The following is a 19,084-nucleotide window of genomic DNA, read 5'->3' on the forward strand; positions in this document are numbered from 1 at the left end:
CAAAGATCATCCATTTATTTGGATGAGACTTCTTGGTCATGCACCCCCCCCCCCTCCCGCACGCGCTCCAGTCCTTTGCGCAGTCCTTTAAGCTAACTGCTAACGCTGCCATTATCACATTACTAGCAGGCTTTTGTTGGGGCACGGGAGGGGCATGTGGGGCGGGACAGGGAGGCTCTGAAAGCAATCGCTCCTGCCGTACGTCTGGCTCCAGAAGAAGGGGCCTGATAAGGGGATCTCCCTCCCCTGACCCCCCCCACCCCCTAGCCCCCTGGATGGTACAGCCCAGCCCTGGTCCCCTGGATGGTACAGCTCAGCCCTGGTCCCCTGGATGGTACAGCCCAGCCCTGGTCCCCTGGATGGTACAGCCCAGCCCTGGTCCCCTGGATGGTACAGCCCAGCCCTGGTCCCCTGGATGGTACAGCCCAGCCCTGGTCCCCTGGATGGTACAGCCCAGCCCTGGTCCCCTGGATGGTACAGCCCAGCCCTGGTCCCCTGGATGGTACAGCCCAGCCCTGGTCCCCTGGATGGTACAGCCCAGCCCTGGTCCCCTGGATGGTACAGCCCAGCCCAGCCCTGGTCCCCTGGATGGTACAGCCCAGCCCTGGTCCCCTGGATGGTACAGCCCAGCCCTGGTCCCCTGGATGGTACAGCCCAGCCCAGCCCTGGTCCCCTGGATGGTCCCAGCCCAGCCCTGGTCCCCTGGATGGTACAGCCCAGCCCTGGTCCCCTGGATGGTACAGCCCAGCCCTGGTCCCCTGGATGGTACAGCCCAGCCCTGGTCCCCTGGATGGTACAGCCCAGCCCTGGTCCCCTGGATGGTACAGCCCAGCCCTGGTCCCCTGGGTCTGGATGGTACAGCCCAGCCCTGGTCCCCTGGATGGTACAGCCCCCTGGTCCCCTGGATGGTACAGCCCCCTGGTCCCCTGGATGGTACAGCCCAGCCCTGGTCCCCTGGATGGTACAGCCCAGCCCTGGTCCCCTGGATGGTACAGCCCAGCCCTGGTCCCCTGGATGGTACAGCCCAGCCCTGGTCCCCTGGATGGTACAGCCCAGCCCTGGTCCCCTGGATGGTACAGCCCAGCCCTGGTCCCCTGGATGGTACAGCCCAGCCCTGGTCCCCTGGATGGTACAGCCCAGCCCTGGTTGGATGGTACAGCCCAGCCCTGGCCCTGGTCCCCTGGATGGTACAGCCCAGCCCTGGTCCCCTGGATGGTACAGCCCAGCCCTGGTCCCCTGGATGGTACAGCCCAGCCCTGGTCCCCTGGATGGTACAGCCCAGCCCTGGTCCCCTGGATGGTACAGCCCAGCCCTGGTCCCCTGGATGGTACAGCCCAGCCCTGGTCCCCTGGATGGTACAGCCCAGCCCTGGTCCCCTGGATGGTACAGCCCAGCCCTGGTCCCCTGGATGGTACAGCCCAGCCCTGGTCCCCTGGATGGTACAGCCCAGCCCTGGTCCCCTGGATGGTACAGCCCAGCCCTGGTCCCCTGGATGGTACAGCCCAGCCCTGGTCCCCTGGATGGTACAGCCCAGCCCTGGTCCCCTGGATGGTACAGCCCAGCCCTGGTCCCCTGGATGGTACAGCCCAGCCCTGGTCCCCTGGATGGTACAGCCCAGCCCTGGTCCCCTGGATGGTACAGCCCAGCCCTGGTCCCCTGGATGGTACAGCCCAGCCCTGGTCCCCTGGATGGTACAGCCCAGCCCTGGTCCACTGGGCTAAACTAGAAAAAGAGGCTGCTAACTAATCCCCCAGAAAGGGGTTTTGATTATTGCTGACCAGGAAAAAGATGGGAAAGGGTGGAGGAGACTAAATGGAGGACAGAGGATGAAGGGGGGTAAGAGATACGTGTTGTTTAAACATCTATTCATTTGTTTATGTATGAATTCTTCACCTACACCAGTCCTCTTCTGATGATCTTTCCTCCCTAAAACTCCTCTCTCATCCTCTCTCCTCTCTCATCCGACATCCTCTCTCATCCTACATCCTCTCTCCTCTCTCATCCTCTCATCCTCTCTCATCCGACATCCTCTCTCATCCGACATCCTCTCTCATCCGACATCCTCTCTCCTCTCTCATCCTACATCCTCTCTCCTCTCTCATCCTCTCTCCTCTCTCATCCGACATCCTCTCTCATCCGACATCCTCTCTCATCCGACATCCTCTCTCATCCGACATCCTCTCTCATCCTTTATCCTCTCTCATCTCGACATCCTCTCTCCTCTCTCATCCTCATCCTCTCTCATCCTACATCCTCTCTCCTCTCTCATCCTACATCCTCTCTCCTCTCTCATCCTACATCCTCTCTCCTCTCTCATCCTACATCCTCTCTCATCCTACATCCTCTCTCCTCTCTCATCCTACATCCTCTCTCCTCTCTCATCCTACATCTCTCTCATCCTCTCTCATCCTACATCCTCTCTCCTCTCTCATCCTACATCCTCTCTCATCCTACATCCTCTCTCATCCTACATCCTCTCTCCTCTCTCATCCTACATTCTCTCTCCTCTCTCATCCTACATCCTCTCTCCTCTCTCATCCTACATCATCTCTCTCCTCTCTCATCCTACATCCTCTCTCCTCTCTCATCCTACATCCTCTCTCATCCTACATCCTCTCTCCTCTCTCATCCTACATCCTCTCTCCTCTCTCATCCTACATCCTCTCTCATCCTACATCCTCCCTCATCCTACATCCTCTCTCCTCTCTCATCCTACATCCTCTCTCATCCTCTCTCATTCTACATCCTACATCCTCTCTCCTATATCCTCTCTCCTCCATGCCTACATCCTCTCTCCTACATCCCTACATCCTCTCTCCTCTCTCCAACATCCTCTCTCCTCCATTCCTACATCCTCTCTCCTCTCTCTCCTCCATTCCTACATCCTCTCCTCTCTCTCCTCCATTCCTACATCCCCCTCTCCACTCTCACCTCCATTCCTACATCCCCCTCCCCTCTCTCTCCTCCATTCCCATATCCCCCTCTTCTCTCTCTCCTCCATCCCTATATTCCCATGCCTATAACTGTGCTGTGACTGTCACTAGTGTAGTGAATCGTCTAGTCTAGTGTGCGTATGCATGTATGAATAGAGCTGCTGACTCCATTGTGTGTTCAGGGCAACAGATAAAGCTCAATGAAAGACTATTTGAGATGGCTCAGACAATGATCTGAGGAACATAGAGACATGGACCACACTACCATACCTGCAATGTCACCTGTCCGTCTCGTTGGGTCTCGGTGTGGGCGTGTGAGGGGACCGGTGTGTGGGGGCGGAGAGACGTTTCCCCCCCAAGCACCCAGAGAGCTCATTACAGCACTGTGGCACGCAGAGCGTGGCGGCACGTCCCAAAAATAGGCTCATTTCCAAAATAACAACCCCAAACCACCCCCCCACCCACATTAATAATGTAGGGGTAGACGGACCAACGGCTTTAAACAGCACCACATTAATAATGTAGGGGTAGACGGACCAACGGCTTTAAACAGCACCACATTAATAATGTAGGGGTAGACGGACCAACGACTTTAAACAGCACCACATTAATAATGTAGGGGTAGACGGACCAACGGCTTTAAACAGCACCACATTAATAATGTAGGGGTAGACGGACCAACGGCTTTAAACAGCACCACATTAATAATGTAGGGGTAGACAGACCAACGGCTTTAAACAGCACCACATTAATAATGTAGGGGTAGACGGACCAACGGTGTCACGCCTTGGTCATTGTATTTTGTGTTTTTGTTATATGTTTGGTTAGGCCAGGGTGTGACATGGGTTTATATGTTGTTTTCGTATTGGGGTTTGTATTATTTGGGATCGCGGCTGATTAGGGGTGTTGTATAGGCTTGGCTGCCTGAGGCGATTCTCAATCAGAGTCAGGTGATTCTCGTTGTCTCTGATTGGGAACCGTATTTAGGTAGCCTGAGTTTTGCTTTGTATTTCGTGGGTGATTGTTCCTGTCTCTTTGTAGTTTCACCAGATAGGCTGTAATATGTTTCACGTTCCGTTTGTTGTTTTTGTATTGAGTTATTTCATGTATCGTTTTGTTTTCTTCATTAAAGATCCTGAGTAACAAACACGCTGCATTTCGGTCCGACTCTCTTCCTTCAACAGACGAACGCCGTTACAGAATCACCCACCACTCACGGACCGAGCAGCGTGTAAACTGGCAGGAGCGAAAGGAGGACGTTATGGACGGTAGAGGCATGGAGTATACGACGTGGGAAGAAATCGACAGGTGGGCGGCCGACCCAGAGAGAGTACAGGCGCCCGCCTGGGATTCGCTTCAGCAGTGCGAAGAGGGCTATAGGCGAATGGAGTCAAAGAAAAAGACACGTCGAATAAAACGGAGAGGCGCTGGTATAAACAGGCAGCGACAGCTGGAGCAGCAAAAGGAGGATGAATTATTCTGAGAATGGACATGGGAAGACGTGTTGGATGGTAAAGGTTGTTACACTTGGGAGGAGATATTGGCCGGAAGAGATCGCCTTCCATATTTGTGTGTGTATATAGTGTGTGTGTGTGTGTGTATGTATAGTGTGTGTGTGCAGTGTGTGTATACTGTGCCTTGAGTTCTGATGGGGAGAGTTTCTCCAGTCGGTGGCTGGTGTCAGGGGATCCCTGGTTCTTCCTGTTCAGATAGACTACACACACCTGGCTCTTCTCCAGGAACGACAGCAGCAGCAGCCTATCACTGAGCACCGCTGGGGATGACATCACACACAAAAGGTAAAGGTCAAGGTCTTAGACGGTGTGGTGAGTGTGATCCGAACTGTTTAGTTATAAGCAGTGTAATAGTGCAGCCTCCCTCCCTCCCTCTCTCTCTCTCTGTCTCTCTCTCTGTCTCTCTCCCTGTCTCTCGCTGTCTCTCTCTCCCTCCCTCCCTCCCTCCCTCCCTCCCTCCCTCCCTCCCTCCTCCCTCCCTCCCTCCCTCCTCCCTCCCTCCCTCCCTCCCCCTCCCTCCCTCCCTCCCTCCCCCTCCCTCCCTCCCTCCCTCCCTCCCTCCCTCCCTCCCTCCCTCCCTCCCTCCCTCCCCTCCCTCCCTCCCTCCTCCCTCCTCTCCCTCCCTCCCTCCCTCCCTCCCTCCCTCCCTCTCTCCCTCCCTCTCTCTCTCCCTCTCTCTCTCTCTCTCTCTCTCTCTCTCTCCCTCTCTCTCTCTCTCTCTCTCTCTCTCTCTCTCTCTCTCTCTCTCTCTCTCTCTCTCTCCCTCTCTCTCTCTCTCCCTCCCTCCCTCCCTCCCTCCCTCCCTCCCTCTCTCTCTCTCCTCCCTCCCTCTCTCTCTCCCTCCCTCCCTCCCTCTCTCTCTCTCTCCTCCCTCCCTCCCTCCTCCCTCCCTCCCTCCCTCCCTCCCTCCCTCCCTCCCTCCCTCCCTCCCTCCCTCCCTCCCCCCCCCTCTCTCTCTCTCTCTCTCTCTCTCCCTCCCTCCCTCCCTCCCTCCCTCCCTCCCTCCCTCCCTCCCTCCCTCCCTCCCTCCCTCCCTCTCTCTCTCTCTCTCTCTCTCTCTCTCTCTCTCTCTCTCTCTCTCTCTCCTCCCTCCCTCCCTCTCTCTCCCTCCCTCCCTGCCTCCCTCCCTCTCTCTCCCTCCCTGCCTCCCTCCCTCCCAAACATTGAATAGTTAGGACAGTGTTTCCCAAACTCCCCCAAGGGGTGCATGTTTTTGCCTCTAGCACAACACAGCTGATTCAGTCCAGTAAAGCTTGATGATGAGTTGATCATTTGAATCAACGGTGTAGTGCTAGAGGGCAAACACAAACTGAAATGCGCACGCCCTTGTGGTCCCCAGGGCTGAGTTTGGGAAACTCTGAGGTGGACCAAGGGGTAGGAAGTGAATTGGGACCAGCTGTGACACACTACGTTTTCCCGCTACCCCGCTCTATACCTTACAGTAGAGCTACGATCCTTGTTGACACATTTCATGATGTAACTAAGCAGCCATTACGATCCTTGTTGACACATTTCATGATGTAACTAAGCAGCCATTACGATCCTTGTTGACACATTTCATGATGTAACTAAGCAGCCATTACGATCCTTGTTGACACATTTCATGATGTAACTAAGCAGCCATTACGATCCTTGTTGACACATTTCATGATGTAACTAAGCAGCCATTACGATCCTTGTTGACACATTTCATGATGTAACTAAGCAGCCATTACGATCCTTGTTGACACATTTCATGATGTAACTAAGCAGCCATTACGATCCTTGTTGACACATTTCATGATGTAACTAAGCAGCCATTACGATCCTTGTTGACACATTTCATGATGTAACTAAGCAGCCATTACGATCCTTGTTGACACATTTCATGATGTAACTAAGCAGCCATTACGATCCTTGTTGACACATTTCATGATGTAACTAAGCAGCCATTACGATCCTTGTTGACACATTTCATGATGTAACTAAGCAGCCATTACGATCCTTGTTGACACATTTCATGATGTAACTAAGCAGCCATTACGATCCTTGTTGACACATTTCATGATGTAACTAAGCGGCCATTACGATCCTTTTCCAAAACTCTCTGTTTTTTAAACTCTCACTTCATCCCAATTTCAACAAGGAGCTGTGATTGCGTCACACAGCGCAGTAGATTACACGTTTTACACCATCAAAGTCTTACCGGCTGCTATTTGGCAGACAGAGGCCAAACGGCACATATACCTCACCGTTAACCCAACGCGCGCACACACACACACACACACACACACACACACACACACACACACACACACACACACACACACACACACACACACACACACACACACACACACACACACACCCACACACACATTTCATGATGTAACACACACATTACACATCACTTGTTGACACACACACACACACACGTAGTAAGTCCCCATTGCACATTATGTCAACATGTTGCTCAGAGGTTGGCGTGTGTGTGTGTGTGTGTGTGTGTTGTGTGTGTGTGTGTGTGTGTGTGTGTGTGTGTGTGTGTGTGTGTGTGTGTGTGTGTGTGTGTGTGCGTTGTGCGTGTGTGTGTGTGTGTGGTAACATATTTCTCATTCAGTCAGTCAATGGAATAGCATTAAGTGGATGTTTAAGGGGTCTGTTTACCCCCGCCCCTAATCCCCCCACACACATCAGCCACCTGGTTTCAAGTGGTCCAACCAACGCCCCCGGTCCATCCTCAATCCCAAATCCTTCATTTAGGATTTTGTTGTTTGATCGGGTTTAAATATAATCTAATAATCCCGTTTATAGACACTCTAGTCAGATCAATACCAAACGGACCATTTTAACATGTTTATGAGTCATCTATAGCTGTGTCCCAAAAGGCCCCTTATTCACTATATAGTGAACTACTTCTTGACCAGGGCCCATAGGGAATAGGGTGCCATTTTGGAAAAACCCTATGGAAAAACCTATGGAAAAGCCTATGAAAAAGCCCATGGAAAAGCCTATGGAAAAGCCTATGGAAAAACCTATGAAAAAGCCTATGAAAAAGCCCATGGAAAAGCCCATGGAAAAGCCTATGGAAAAGCCTATGGAAAAGCCTATGGAAAAGCCCATGGAAAAGCCTATGGAAAAGCCTATGGAAAAACCTATGAAAAAGCCTATAAAAAAGCCCATGGAAAAGCCCATGGAAAAGCCTATGGAAAAGCCTATGGAAAAGCCTATGGAAAAACCTATGGAAAAGCCCATGGAAAAGCCTATAAAAAAGCCTATGGAAAAGCCTATGGAAAAACCTATGGAAAAGCAAATAAAAAAGCCTATGGAAAAACCTATGGAAAAACCTATGGAAAAACCTATGGAAAAACCTATGAAAAAGCCCATGGAAAAGCCCATGGAAAAGTCTATGGAAAAGCCCATGGAAAAGCCTATGAAAAAGCCTATGAAATAGCCTATGAAAAAGCCTATGCGTAATGTATCAGAAAGACACTTTATGCATGACTTTGTTTAGGGAGAGTTAAGGCGATCATTGATGGTGGTATTTTATAATCATGGACATGTAGGACCAGTAGCATTAACATAAATACCAGATAAAACCTAAGTCTTTAATACAGGACATATTATAAGGTCTAGTGTTCCAGATATACACACTCAACTGTCCTGATTTCAAATTCTATTTATTTTCCTCTCATATTCTGAGATGATATTTGCCCCGACTTCTCGCTCTCTTAATTATTCCTTTTTCACGCAACCACAGCGTGTGTCAGAAGCATAATTATACACACTCGTACACAAACATAGCACACGCCATTGCTAATTGCTGTGTAGGTTACTAAATCTAGTGTGTGCATGAGTGTGTGTGTGTGTGTGTGTGTGTGTGTGTGTGTGTGTGTGTGTGTGTGTGTGTGTGTGTGTGTGTGTGTGTGTGTGTGTGTGTGTGTGTGTGTGTGTGTGTGTGTGTGTGTGTGTGTGTGTGTGTGTGTGTGTGTGTGTGCATGAGTGTGTGTGTGTGCATGAGTGTGTGAGCCAATTCAAAGCAAGGTATGAGAACAGTACATGTCATTTTTTTCTTCTCCCCAACCATTTAAATTGGTTTAATTGGTTTAATAAACAGATACATTTTAACGAGAGGGGGGTTTAAGTGCACATCAGGGTTTGCAGAGCTTGGTGAATAGAGTTTCGTTTAGCAGGATCAAGTGCAATTTCATCCCCTACTAGTCTCAAAGGGCCCACAGGCTACTGGTCTGAAGAGGAGGAGAGGAAGGAGAGAGGAGAGGGATGGAGAGGAGAGGAAGGAGAGAGGAGAGGGATGGAGAGGAGAGGAGAGGAAGGAGAGAGGAGAGGGATGGAGAGGAGAGGGATGGAGAGGAGAGGGATGGAGAGGAGAGGGATGGAGAGGAGAGGGATGGAGAGGAGAGGGATGGAGAGGAGAGGGATGGAGAGGAGAGGGATGGAGAGGAGAGGGATGGAGAGGAGAGGGATGGAGAGGAGAGGGATGGAGAGGATGGAGGGATGGATGGAGAGGAGAGGGATGGAGAGGAGAGGGATGGAGAGGAGAGGGATGGAGAGGAGAGGGATGGAGAGGAGAGGGATGGAGAGGAGAGGGATGGAGAGGAGAGGGATGGAGAGAGATGGAGAGGGATGGGAGGAGAGGGATGGAGAGGAGAGGGATGGAGAGGAGAGGGATGGAGAGGAGAGGGATGGAGAGGAGAGGGATGGAGAGGAGAGGGATGGAGAGGAGAGGGATGGAGAGGAGAGGGATGGAGAGGAGAGGGATGGAGAGGAGAGGGATGGAGAGGAGAGGGATGGAGGAGAGGAGAGGGATGGAGGAGGAGAGGGATGGAGAGGAGAGGGATGGAGAGGAGAGGGATGGAGAGGAGAGGGATGGAGAGGAGAGGGATGGAGAGGAGAGGGATGGAGAGGAGAGGGATGGAGAGGAGAGGGATGGAGAGGAGAGGGATGGAGAGGAGAGGGATGGAGAGGAGAGGGATGGAGAGGGATGGAGGAGAGGGATGGAGAGGAGAGGGATGGAGAGGAGAGGGATGGAGAGGAGAGGGATGGAGAGGAGAGGGATGGAGAGGAGAGGGATGGATGGAGAGGAGAGGGATGGAGAGGAGAGGGGATGGAGAGGAGAGGGATGGAGAGGAGAGGGATGGAGAGGAGAGGGATGGAGAGGAGAGGGATGGAGAGGAGAGGGATGGAGAGGAGAGGGATGGAGAGGAGAGGGATGGAGAGGAGAAGGATGGAGAGGAGAGGGATGGAGAGGAGAGGGATGGAGAGGAGAGGGATGGAGAGGAGAGGGATGGAGATGGGAGAGGGATGGAGAGGAGAGGGATGGAGAGGAGAGGGATGGAGAGGAGAGGGATGGAGAGGAGAGGGATGGAGAGGGAGAGGGGGAGGAGAGGATGGAGAGGAGAGGGATGGAGAGGAGAGGGATGGATGGAGGAGAGGGATGGAGAGGAGAGGGATGGAGAGGAGAGGGATGGAGAGGAGAGGGATGGAGAGGAGAGGGATGGAGAGAGAGGAGAGGGATGGAGAGGAGAGGGATGGAGAGGAGAGGGATGGAGATGGATGGAGGAGAGGGATGGAGAGGAGAGGGATGGAGAGGAGAGGGATGGAGAGGAGAGGGATGGAGAGGAGAGGGATGGAGGAGAGGAGAGGGATGGAGAGGAGAGGGATGGAGAGGAGAGGGATGGAGAGGAGAGGGATGGAGAGGAGAGGGATGGGAGGAGAGGGATGGAGAGGAGAGGGATGGAGAGGAGAGGGATGGAGAGGGATGGAGAGGAGAGGGATGGAGAGGAGAGGGATGGAGAGGAGAGGGATGGAGAGGAGAGGGATGGAGAGGAGAGGGATGGAGAGGAGAGGGATGGAGAGGAGAGGGATGGAGAGGAGAGGGATGGAGAGGAGAGGGATGGAGAGGAGAGGGATGGAGAGAGAGGGAGGGATGGAGAGGAGAGGGATGGAGAGGAGAGGGATGGAGAGGAGAGGGATGGAGAGGAGAGGGATGGAGAGGAGAGGGATGGAGAGGAGAGGGATGGAGAGGAGAGGGATGGAGAGGAGAGGGATGGAGAGGAGAGGGATGGAGAGGAGAGGGATGGAGAGGAGAGGGATGGAGAGGGGAGAGGGATGGAGAGGAGAGGGATGGAGAGGAGAGGGATGGAGAGGAGAGGGATGGAGAGGAGAGGGATGGAGAGGAGAGGGATGGAGAGGAGAGGGATGGAGAGGAGAGGGATGGAGAGGAGAGGGATGGAGAGGAGAGGGATGGAGAGGAGAGGGATGGAGAGGGATGGAGAGGAGAGGGATGGAGGGATGGAGAGGGAGGGATGGAGAGGAGAGGGATGGAGAGGAGAGGGATGGAGAGGAGAGGGATGGAGAGGAGAGGGATGGAGAGGAGAGGGATGGAGAGGAGAGGGATGGAGAGGAGAGGTGAGGGATGGAGAGGAGAGGGATGGAGAGGAGAGGGATGGAGAGGAGAGGGATGGAGAGGAGAGGGATGGAGAGGAGAGGGATGGAGAGGAGAGGGATGGAGAGGAGAGGGATGGAGAGGAGAGGGATGGAGAGGAGAGGGATGGAGAGGAGAGGGATGGAGAGGAGAGGGATGGAGAGGAGAGGGATGGAGAGGAGAGGGATGGAGAGAGAGGGATGGAGAGGAGAGGGATGGAGAGGAGAGGGATGGGAGGAGAGGGATGGAGAGGAGAGGGATGGAGAGGAGAGGGATGGAGAGGAGAGGGATGGAGAGGAGAGGGATGGAGAGGAGAGGGATGGAGAGGAGAGGGATGGAGAGGAGAGGGATGGAGAGGAGAGGGATGGAGAGGAGAGGGATGGAGAGGAGAGGGATGGAGAGGAGAGGGATGGAGAGGAGAGGGATGGAGAGGAGAGGGATGGAGAGGAGAGGGATGGAGAGGAGAGGGATGGAGAGGAGAGGGATGGAGAGGAGAGGGATGGAGAGGAGAGATGGGATGGATGGAGGAGAGGGATGGAGAGGAGAGGGATGGAGAGGAGAGGGATGGAGAGGAGAGGGATGGAGAGGAGAGGGATGGAGAGGGGAGAGGGATGGAGAGGAGAGGGATGGAGAGGAGAGGGATGGAGAGGAGAGGGATGGAGAGGAGAGGGATGGAGAGGAGAGGGATGGAGAGGAGAGGGATGGAGAGGAGAGGGATGGAGAGGAGAGGGATGGAGAGGAGAGGGATGGAGAGGAGAGGGATGGAGAGGAGAGGGATGGAGAGGAGAGGGATGGAGAGGAGAGGGATGGAGAGGAGAGGGATGGAGAGGAGAGGGATGGAGAGGAGAGGGATGGAGAGGAGAGGGATGGAGAGGAGAGGGATGGAGAGGGAGGGATGGAGAGGGATGGAGAGGAGAGGGATGGAGAGGAGAGGGATGGGAGAGGAGAGGGATGGAGAGGAGAGGGATGGAGAGGAGAGGGATGGAGAGGAGAGGGATGGAGAGGAGAGGGATGGAGAGGAGAGGGATGGAGAGGAGAGGGATGGAGAGGAGAGGGATGGAGAGGAGAGGGATGGAGAGGAGAGGGATGGAGAGGAGGGAGGGATGGAGAGGAGGGATGGAGAGGAGAGGGATGGAGAGGAGAGGGATGGAGAGGGAGGGATGGAGAGGAGAGGGATGGATGGAGGAGAGGGATGGAGAGGAGAGGGATGGAGAGGAGAGGGATGGAGAGGGATGGAGAGGAGAGGGATGGAGAGGAGAGGGATGGAGAGGAGAGGGATGGAGAGGAGAGGGATGGAGAGGAGAGGGATGGAGAGGGAGAGAGGGAGGGAGAGAGGAGAGGGATGGAGAGGAGAGGGATGGAGAGGAGAGGGATGGAGAGGAGAGGGATGGAGAGGAGAGGGATGGAGAGGAGAGGGATGGAGAGGAGAGGGATGGAGAGGAGAGGGATGGAGAGGAGAGGGATGGAGAGGAGAGGGATGGAGAGGAGAGGGATGGAGAGGAGAGGGATGGAGAGGGATGGAGAGGAGAGGGATGGAGAGGAGAGGGATGGAGAGGAGAGGGATGGAGAGGAGAGGGATGGAGAGGAGAGGGATGGAGAGGAGAGGGATGGAGAGGAGAGGGATGGAGAGGAGAGGGATGGAGAGGAGAGGGATGGAGAGGAGAGGGATGGAGAGGAGAGGGATGGAGAGGAGAGGGATGGAGAGGAGAGGGATGGAGAGAGAGGGAGAGAGGGATGGAGAGGAGAGGGATGGAGAGGAGAGGGATGGAGAGGAGAGGGATGGAGAGGAGAGGGATGGAGAGGAGAGGGATGGAGAGGAGAGGGATGGAGAGAGAGGGATGGAGAGGAGAGGGATGGAGAGGAGAGGGATGGAGAGGAGAGGGATGGAGAGGAGAGGGATGGAGAGGAGAGGGATGGAGAGGAGAGGGATGGAGAGGAGAGGGATGGAGAGGAGAGGGATGGAGAGGAGAGGGATGGAGAGGGAGAGGGATGGAGAGGAGAGGGATGGAGAGGAGAGGGATGGAGAGGAGAGGGATGGAGAGGAGAGGGATGGAGAGGAGAGGGATGGAGAGGAGAGGAGAGGGATGGAGAGGAGAGGGATGGAGAGGAGAGGGATGGAGAGGAGAGGGATGGAGAGGAGAGGGATGGAGAGGAGAGGGATGGAGAGGAGAGGGATGGAGAGGAGAGGGATGGAGAGGAGAGGGATGGAGAGGAGAGGGATGGAGAGGAGAGGGAGAGAGGAGAGGGGATGGAGAGGAGAGGGATGGAGAGAGAGGGATGGAGAGGAGAGGGATGGAGAGGAGAGGGATGGAGAGGAGAGGGATGGAGAGGAGAGGGATGGAGAGGAGAGGGATGGAGAGGAGAGGGATGGAGAGGAGAGGGATGGAGAGGAGAGGGATGGAGAGGAGAGGGATGGAGAGGAGAGGAGAGGGATGGAGAGGAGAGGGATGGAGAGGAGAGGGATGGAGAGGAGAGGGATGGAGAGGAGAGGGATGGGAGAGAGAGGAGGGATGGAGAGGAGAGGGATGGAGAGGAGAGGGATGGAGAGAGAGGGATGGAGAGGAGAGGGATGGAGAGGAGAGGGATGGAGAGGAGAGGGATGGAGAGGAGAGGGATGGAGAGGAGAGGGATGGAGAGGAGAGGGATGGAGAGGAGAGGGATGGAGAGGAGAGGGATGGAGAGGAGAGGGATGGAGAGGAGAGGGATGGAGAGGAGAGGGATGGAGAGGAGAGGGATGGAGAGGAGAGGGATGGAGAGGAGAGGGATGGAGAGGAGAGGGATGGAGAGGAGAGGGATGGAGAGGAGAGGAGAGGGATGGAGAGGAGAGGGATGGAGAGGGATGGAGAGGAGAGGGATGGAGAGGAGAGGGATGGAAAGGAGAGGGATGGAGAGGAGAGGGATGGAGAGGAGAGGGATGGAGAGGAGAGGGATGGAGAGGAGAGGGATGGAGAGGAGAGGGATGGAGAGGAGAGGGATGGGAGAGGAGAGGGATGGAGAGGAGAGGGATGGAGAGGAGAGGGATGGAGAGGGAGGGATGGAGAGGAGAGGGATGGAGAGGAGAGGGATGGAGAGGAGAGGGATGGAGAGGAGAGGGATGGGAGAGGAGAGGGATGGAGAGGAGAGGGATGGAGAGGAGAGGGATGGAGAGGGATGGAGAGGAGGGATGGAGAGGAGAGGGATGGAGAGGAGAGATGGAGAGGGAGGAGGAGGGATGGAGAGGAGAGGGATGGAGAGGAGAGGGATGGAGAGGAGAGGGATGGAGAGGAGAGGGATGGAGAGGAGAGGGATGGAGAGGAGAGGGATGGAGAGGAGAGGGATGGAGAGGAGAGGGAGAGAGGGAGAGGAGAGGGATGGAGAGGAGAGGGATGGAGAGGAGAGGGATGGAGAGGAGAGGGATGGAGAGGAGAGGGATGGAGAGGAGAGGGATGGAGAGGAGAGGGAGGAGAGGGATGGAGAGGAGAGGGATGGAGAGGAGAGGGATGGAGAGGAGAGGGATGGAGAGGAGAGGGATGGAGAGGAGAGGGATGGAGAGGAGAGGGATGGAGAGGAGAGGGATGGAGAGGAGAGGGATGGAGAGGAGAGGGATGGAGAGGAGAGGGATGGAGAGGAGAGGGATGGAGAGGAGAGGGATGGAGAGGAGAGGGATGGAGAGGAGAGGGATGGAGAGGAGAGGGATGGAGAGGAGAGGGATGGAGAGGAGAGGGATGGAGAGGAGAGGGATGGAGAGGAGAGGGATGGAGAGGAGAGGGATGGAGAGGAGAGGGATGGAGAGGAGAGGGATGGAAAGGAGAGGGATGGAGAGGAGAGGGATGGAGAGGAGAGGGATGGAGAGGAGAGGGATGGAGAGGAGAGGGATGGAGAGGAGAGGGATGGAGAGGAGAGGGATGGAGAGGAGAGGGATGGAGAGGAGAGGGATGGAGAGGAGAGGGATGGAGAGGAGAGGGATGGAGAGGAGAGGAGAGGGATGGAGAGGAGAGGGATGGAGAGGAGAGGGATGGAGAGGTGAGGGATGAGAGGAGAGGGATGGAGAGGAGAGGGATGGAGAGGAGAGGGATGGAGAGGAGAGGGATGGAGAGGAGAGGGATGGAGAGGAGAGGGATGGAGAGGGAGAGGGATGGAGAGAGAGAGGGATGGAGAGGAGAGGGATGGAGAGGAGAGGGATGGAGAGGAGAGGGATGGAGAGGAGAGGGATGGAGAGAGGAGAGGGATGGAGAGGAGAGGGATGGAGAGGAGAGGGATGGAGAGGAGAGGGATGGAGAGGAGAGGGATGGAGAGGAGAGGGATGGAGAGGAGAGGGATGGAGAGGAGAGGGATGGAGAGGAGAGGGATGGAGAGGAGAGGGATGGAGAGGAGAGGGATGGAGAGGAGAGGGATGGAGAGGAGAGGGATGGAGAGGAGAGGGATGGAGAGGAGAGGGATGGAGAGGAGAGGGATGGAGAGGAGAGGGATGGAGAGGAGAGGGATGGAGAGAGAGGGATGGAGAGGAGAGGGATGGAGAGGAGAGGGATGGAGAGGGAGGAGAGGGATGGAGAGGAGAGGGATGGAGAGGAGAGGGATGGAGAGGAGAGGGATGGAGAGGAGAGGGATGGAAAGGAGAGGGATGGAGAGGAGAGGGATGGAGAGGGAGGATGAGGGATGGAGGAGAGGGATGGAGAGGAGAGGGATGGAGAGGAGAGGGATGGAGAGGAGAGGGATGGAGAGGAGATGGGATGGAGAGGAGAGGGATGGAGAGGAGAGGGATGGAGAGGAGAGGGATGGAAGGAGAGGGATGGAGAGAGAGGGATGGAGAGGAGAGGGATGGAGAGGAGAGGGATGGAGAGGAGAGGGATGGAGAGGAGAGGGATGGAGAGGAGAGGGATGGAGAGGAGAGGATGGAGAGGAGAGGGATGGAGAGGAGAGGGATGGAAAGGAGAGGGATGGAGAGGAGAGGGATGGAGAGGAGAGGGATGGAGAGGAGAGGGATGGAGAGGAGAGGGATGGAGAGGAGAGGGATGGAGAGGAGAGGGATGGAGAGGAGAGGGATGGAGAGGAGAGGGATGGAGAGGGATGGAGAGGGATGGAGAGGAGAGGGATGGAGAGGAGAGGGATGGAGAGGAGAGGGATGGAGAGGAGGGATGGAGAGGTGAGGGATGGAAAGGAGGGATGGAGAGGAGGGGTGGAGACGAGAGGGATGGAGAGATGAGGGATGGAGAGACGAGGGATGGAGAGGAGAGGGATGGAAAGGAGAGGGATGGAAAGATGAGGGATGGAAAGGAGAGGGATGGAAAGGAGAGGGATGAGAGGTGAGGGATGGAGAGATGAGGGATGGAAAGGAGAGGGATGAGAGGTGAGGGATGGAGAGGAGAGGGATGAGAGGTGAGGGATGGAGAGGTGAGGGATGGAAAGGAGAGGGATAAGAAGGGATGAGGGATGGAGAGGTGAGGGATGGAAAGAGAGAGGGATGAGAGGTGAGGGATGGAGAGGTGAGGGATGGAAAGGAGAGGGATGAGAGGTGAGGGATGGAGAGATGAAGGATGGAGAGGAGAGGGATGGAAAGGAGCGGGATGGAGAGATGAGGGATGGAAAGGAGAGGGATGAGAGGTGAGGGATGGAGAGGAGAGGGATGGAAAGGAGAGGAGAGGGATGGAAGGGAGAGGGATGGAGAGATGAGGGATGGAAAGGAGAGGGATGAGAGATGAGGGATGGAGAGAGAGGGATGGAGAGATGGAGAGGGATGGAAAGGAGAGGGATGGAGAGGTGAGGGATGGAGAGATGAGGGATGGAAAGGAGAGGGATGAGAGGTGAGGGATGGAGAGGAGAGGGATGGAGGGATGGAGAGGGAGGGATGAGAGGAGAGGGATGGAGAGATGAAGGATGGAGAGGAGAGGGATGGAAAGGAGAGGGATGGAGAGATGAGGGATGGAAGGAGAGGGATGGAGAGGAGAGGGATGGAGAGGAGAGGGATGGAGAGAGAGGGATGGAGAGGAGAGGGATGGAGAGAGAGGGATGGAGATGGAGAGGGATGAGGGATGGAGAAGGAGAGGATGGAGAGGAGAGGGATGGAGAGGAGAGGGATGGAGAGGTGAGGGATGGGAGAGGAGAGGGATGGAGAGGAGAGGGATGGAGAGGAGAGGGATGGAGAGGAGAGGGATGGAGAGGAGAGGGATGGAAGGGGAGAGGTGAGGGATGGAGAGGAGAGGGATGGAGAGGAGAGGGATGGAGAGGGATGGAGAGGAGAGGGATGGAGAGGAGAGGGATGGAGAGGAGAGGGATGGAAGGGAGGAGAGGGATGGAGAGGAGAGGGATGGAGAGGAGAGGGATGGAAAGGAGAGGGATGGAGAGGTGAGGGATGGAGAGGAGAGGGATGGAAGGAGAGGGATGAGAGGTGAGGGATGGAGAGAGAGGGATGGAGAGGAGAGGGATGGAAAGGAGAGGGATGGAGAGATGAGGGATGGAAAGGAGAGGGATGAGAGGAGAGGGATGGAGAGGAGAGGGATGGAGGAGGAGAGGGATGGAGAGGAGAGGGATGGAGAGAGAGGGATGGAGAGGAGAGGGATGGAGAGGAGGGATGGAGAGAGAGGGATGGAGAGAGGGATGGAGGGATGGAAAGGAGAGGGATGAGAGGTGAGGGATGGAGAGATGAGGGATGGAAAGGAGAGGGATGGAGAGGAGAGGGATGGAGAGGAGAGGGATGGAAAGGAGAGGGATGGAGAGGAGAGGGATGGAGAGATGAGGATGGAGAGGAGAGGGATGGAAAGGAGAGGGATGGAGAGATGAGGGATGGAAAGGAGAGGGATGGAGAGGTGAGGGATGGAGAGGAGAGGGATGGAGAGGAGAGATGGAGAGGAGAGGGATGGAGAGGGATGGAGGATGGATGGAGAGGTGAGGGATGGAGAGGAGGGATGGAAAGGAGAGGGATGGAAGGAGAGGGATGGAAAGGAGAGGGATGGAGAGGAGAGGGATGGAGAGGAGAGGGATGGAAAGGAGAGGGATGGAGAGAGAGAGGGATGGAGAGGAGAGGGATGGAGAGGAGGGATGGGATGGGAGGTGAGGGATGGAGAGGAGGGATGGAAAGGAGAGGGATGGAGAGGGATGGAGAGGAGAGGGATGGAGAGGAGAGGGATGGAGAGGAGAGGGATGGAAAGGAGAGGGATGGAGAGGAGAGGGATGGAGAGGAGAGGGATGGAAAGGAGAGGGATGAGAGGTGAGGGATGGAGAGGTGAGGGATGGAAAGGAGAGGGATGAGAGGTGAGGGATGGAGAGATGAAGGATGGAGAGGAGAGGGATGGAAAGGAGCGGGATGGAGAGATGAGGGATGGAAAGGAGAGGGATGAGAGGTGAGGGATGGAGAGGAGAGGGATGGAAAGGAGAGGAGAGGGATGGAAGGGAGAGGGATGGAGAGATGAGGGATGGAAAGGAGAGGGATGAGAGATGGGGGATGGAGAGATGAGGGATGGAGAGGAGAGGAGAGGGATGGAAAGGAGAGGGATGAGAGGTGAGGGATGGAGAGATGAGGGATGGAAAGGAGAGGGATGAGAGGTGAGGGATGGAGAGGAGAGGGATGGAAAGGAGAGGGATGAGAGGAGAGGGATGGAGAGATGAAGGATGAGAGGAGAGGGATGGAAAGGAGAGGGATGGAGAGATGAGGGATGGAAAGGAGAGGGATGAGAGGTGAGGGATGGAGAGGAGAGGGATGGAAAAGGAGAGGGATGGAGGGAGGGATGGAGAGGAGGAGGGATGGAGGAGAGGTGAGGGATGGAGTGAGGGATGGAAAGGAGAGGGATGGAGAGGGATGGAAAGGAGAGGGATGAGAGGTGAGGGATGGAGAGATGAGGGATGGAAAGGAGAGGGAGGGGTGAGGGATGGAGAGGAGGGATGAGGTGATGGGAGAGAGAGGGATGGAATGGAGAGGTGAGGGATGGAGGGATGGAGAGATGAGGGATGGAGAGGATGAGGGATGGAGAGAGGGATGGAGAGGAGAGGGATGGAAGGAGAGGGATGGAGAGGGATGGAGAGGGATGGAAAGGAGAGGGATGGAGAGGGATGGAGAGGAGAGGGATGGAAAGGAGAGGGATGGAGGTGAGGGATGGAGAGGAGAGGGATGGAGAGGAGAGGGATGGAGAGGAGAGGGATGAGAGATGAGGATGGAAAGGAGAGGGATGGATGGAGGAGAGGATGGAAAGGAGAGGGATGGGAGAGAGGGATGGAGAGGAGAGGGATGAGAGGAGAGGGAT

At 55.6% G+C, this 19,084-nt stretch overlaps 1 protein-coding gene across 1 annotated transcript in view; it reads right to left on the bottom strand.

Annotated features, from left to right (window-relative positions):
• Positions 1-19,084, bottom strand: part of LOC124020468 (WD repeat-containing and planar cell polarity effector protein fritz homolog) — a 156,937-nt gene that overhangs the window by 107,918 nt on the left and 29,935 nt on the right. Inside the window, 1 exon segment of the mRNA XM_046335705.1 lies at positions 4,571-4,707. Coding sequence (XP_046191661.1) covers positions 4,571-4,707 — 137 coding nt within the window.

This window comes from Oncorhynchus gorbuscha, unplaced genomic scaffold (genome assembly GCF_021184085.1).
Source record: "Oncorhynchus gorbuscha isolate QuinsamMale2020 ecotype Even-year unplaced genomic scaffold, OgorEven_v1.0 Un_scaffold_827, whole genome shotgun sequence".
Classification (NCBI taxonomy): domain Eukaryota; kingdom Metazoa; phylum Chordata; class Actinopteri; order Salmoniformes; family Salmonidae; genus Oncorhynchus; species Oncorhynchus gorbuscha.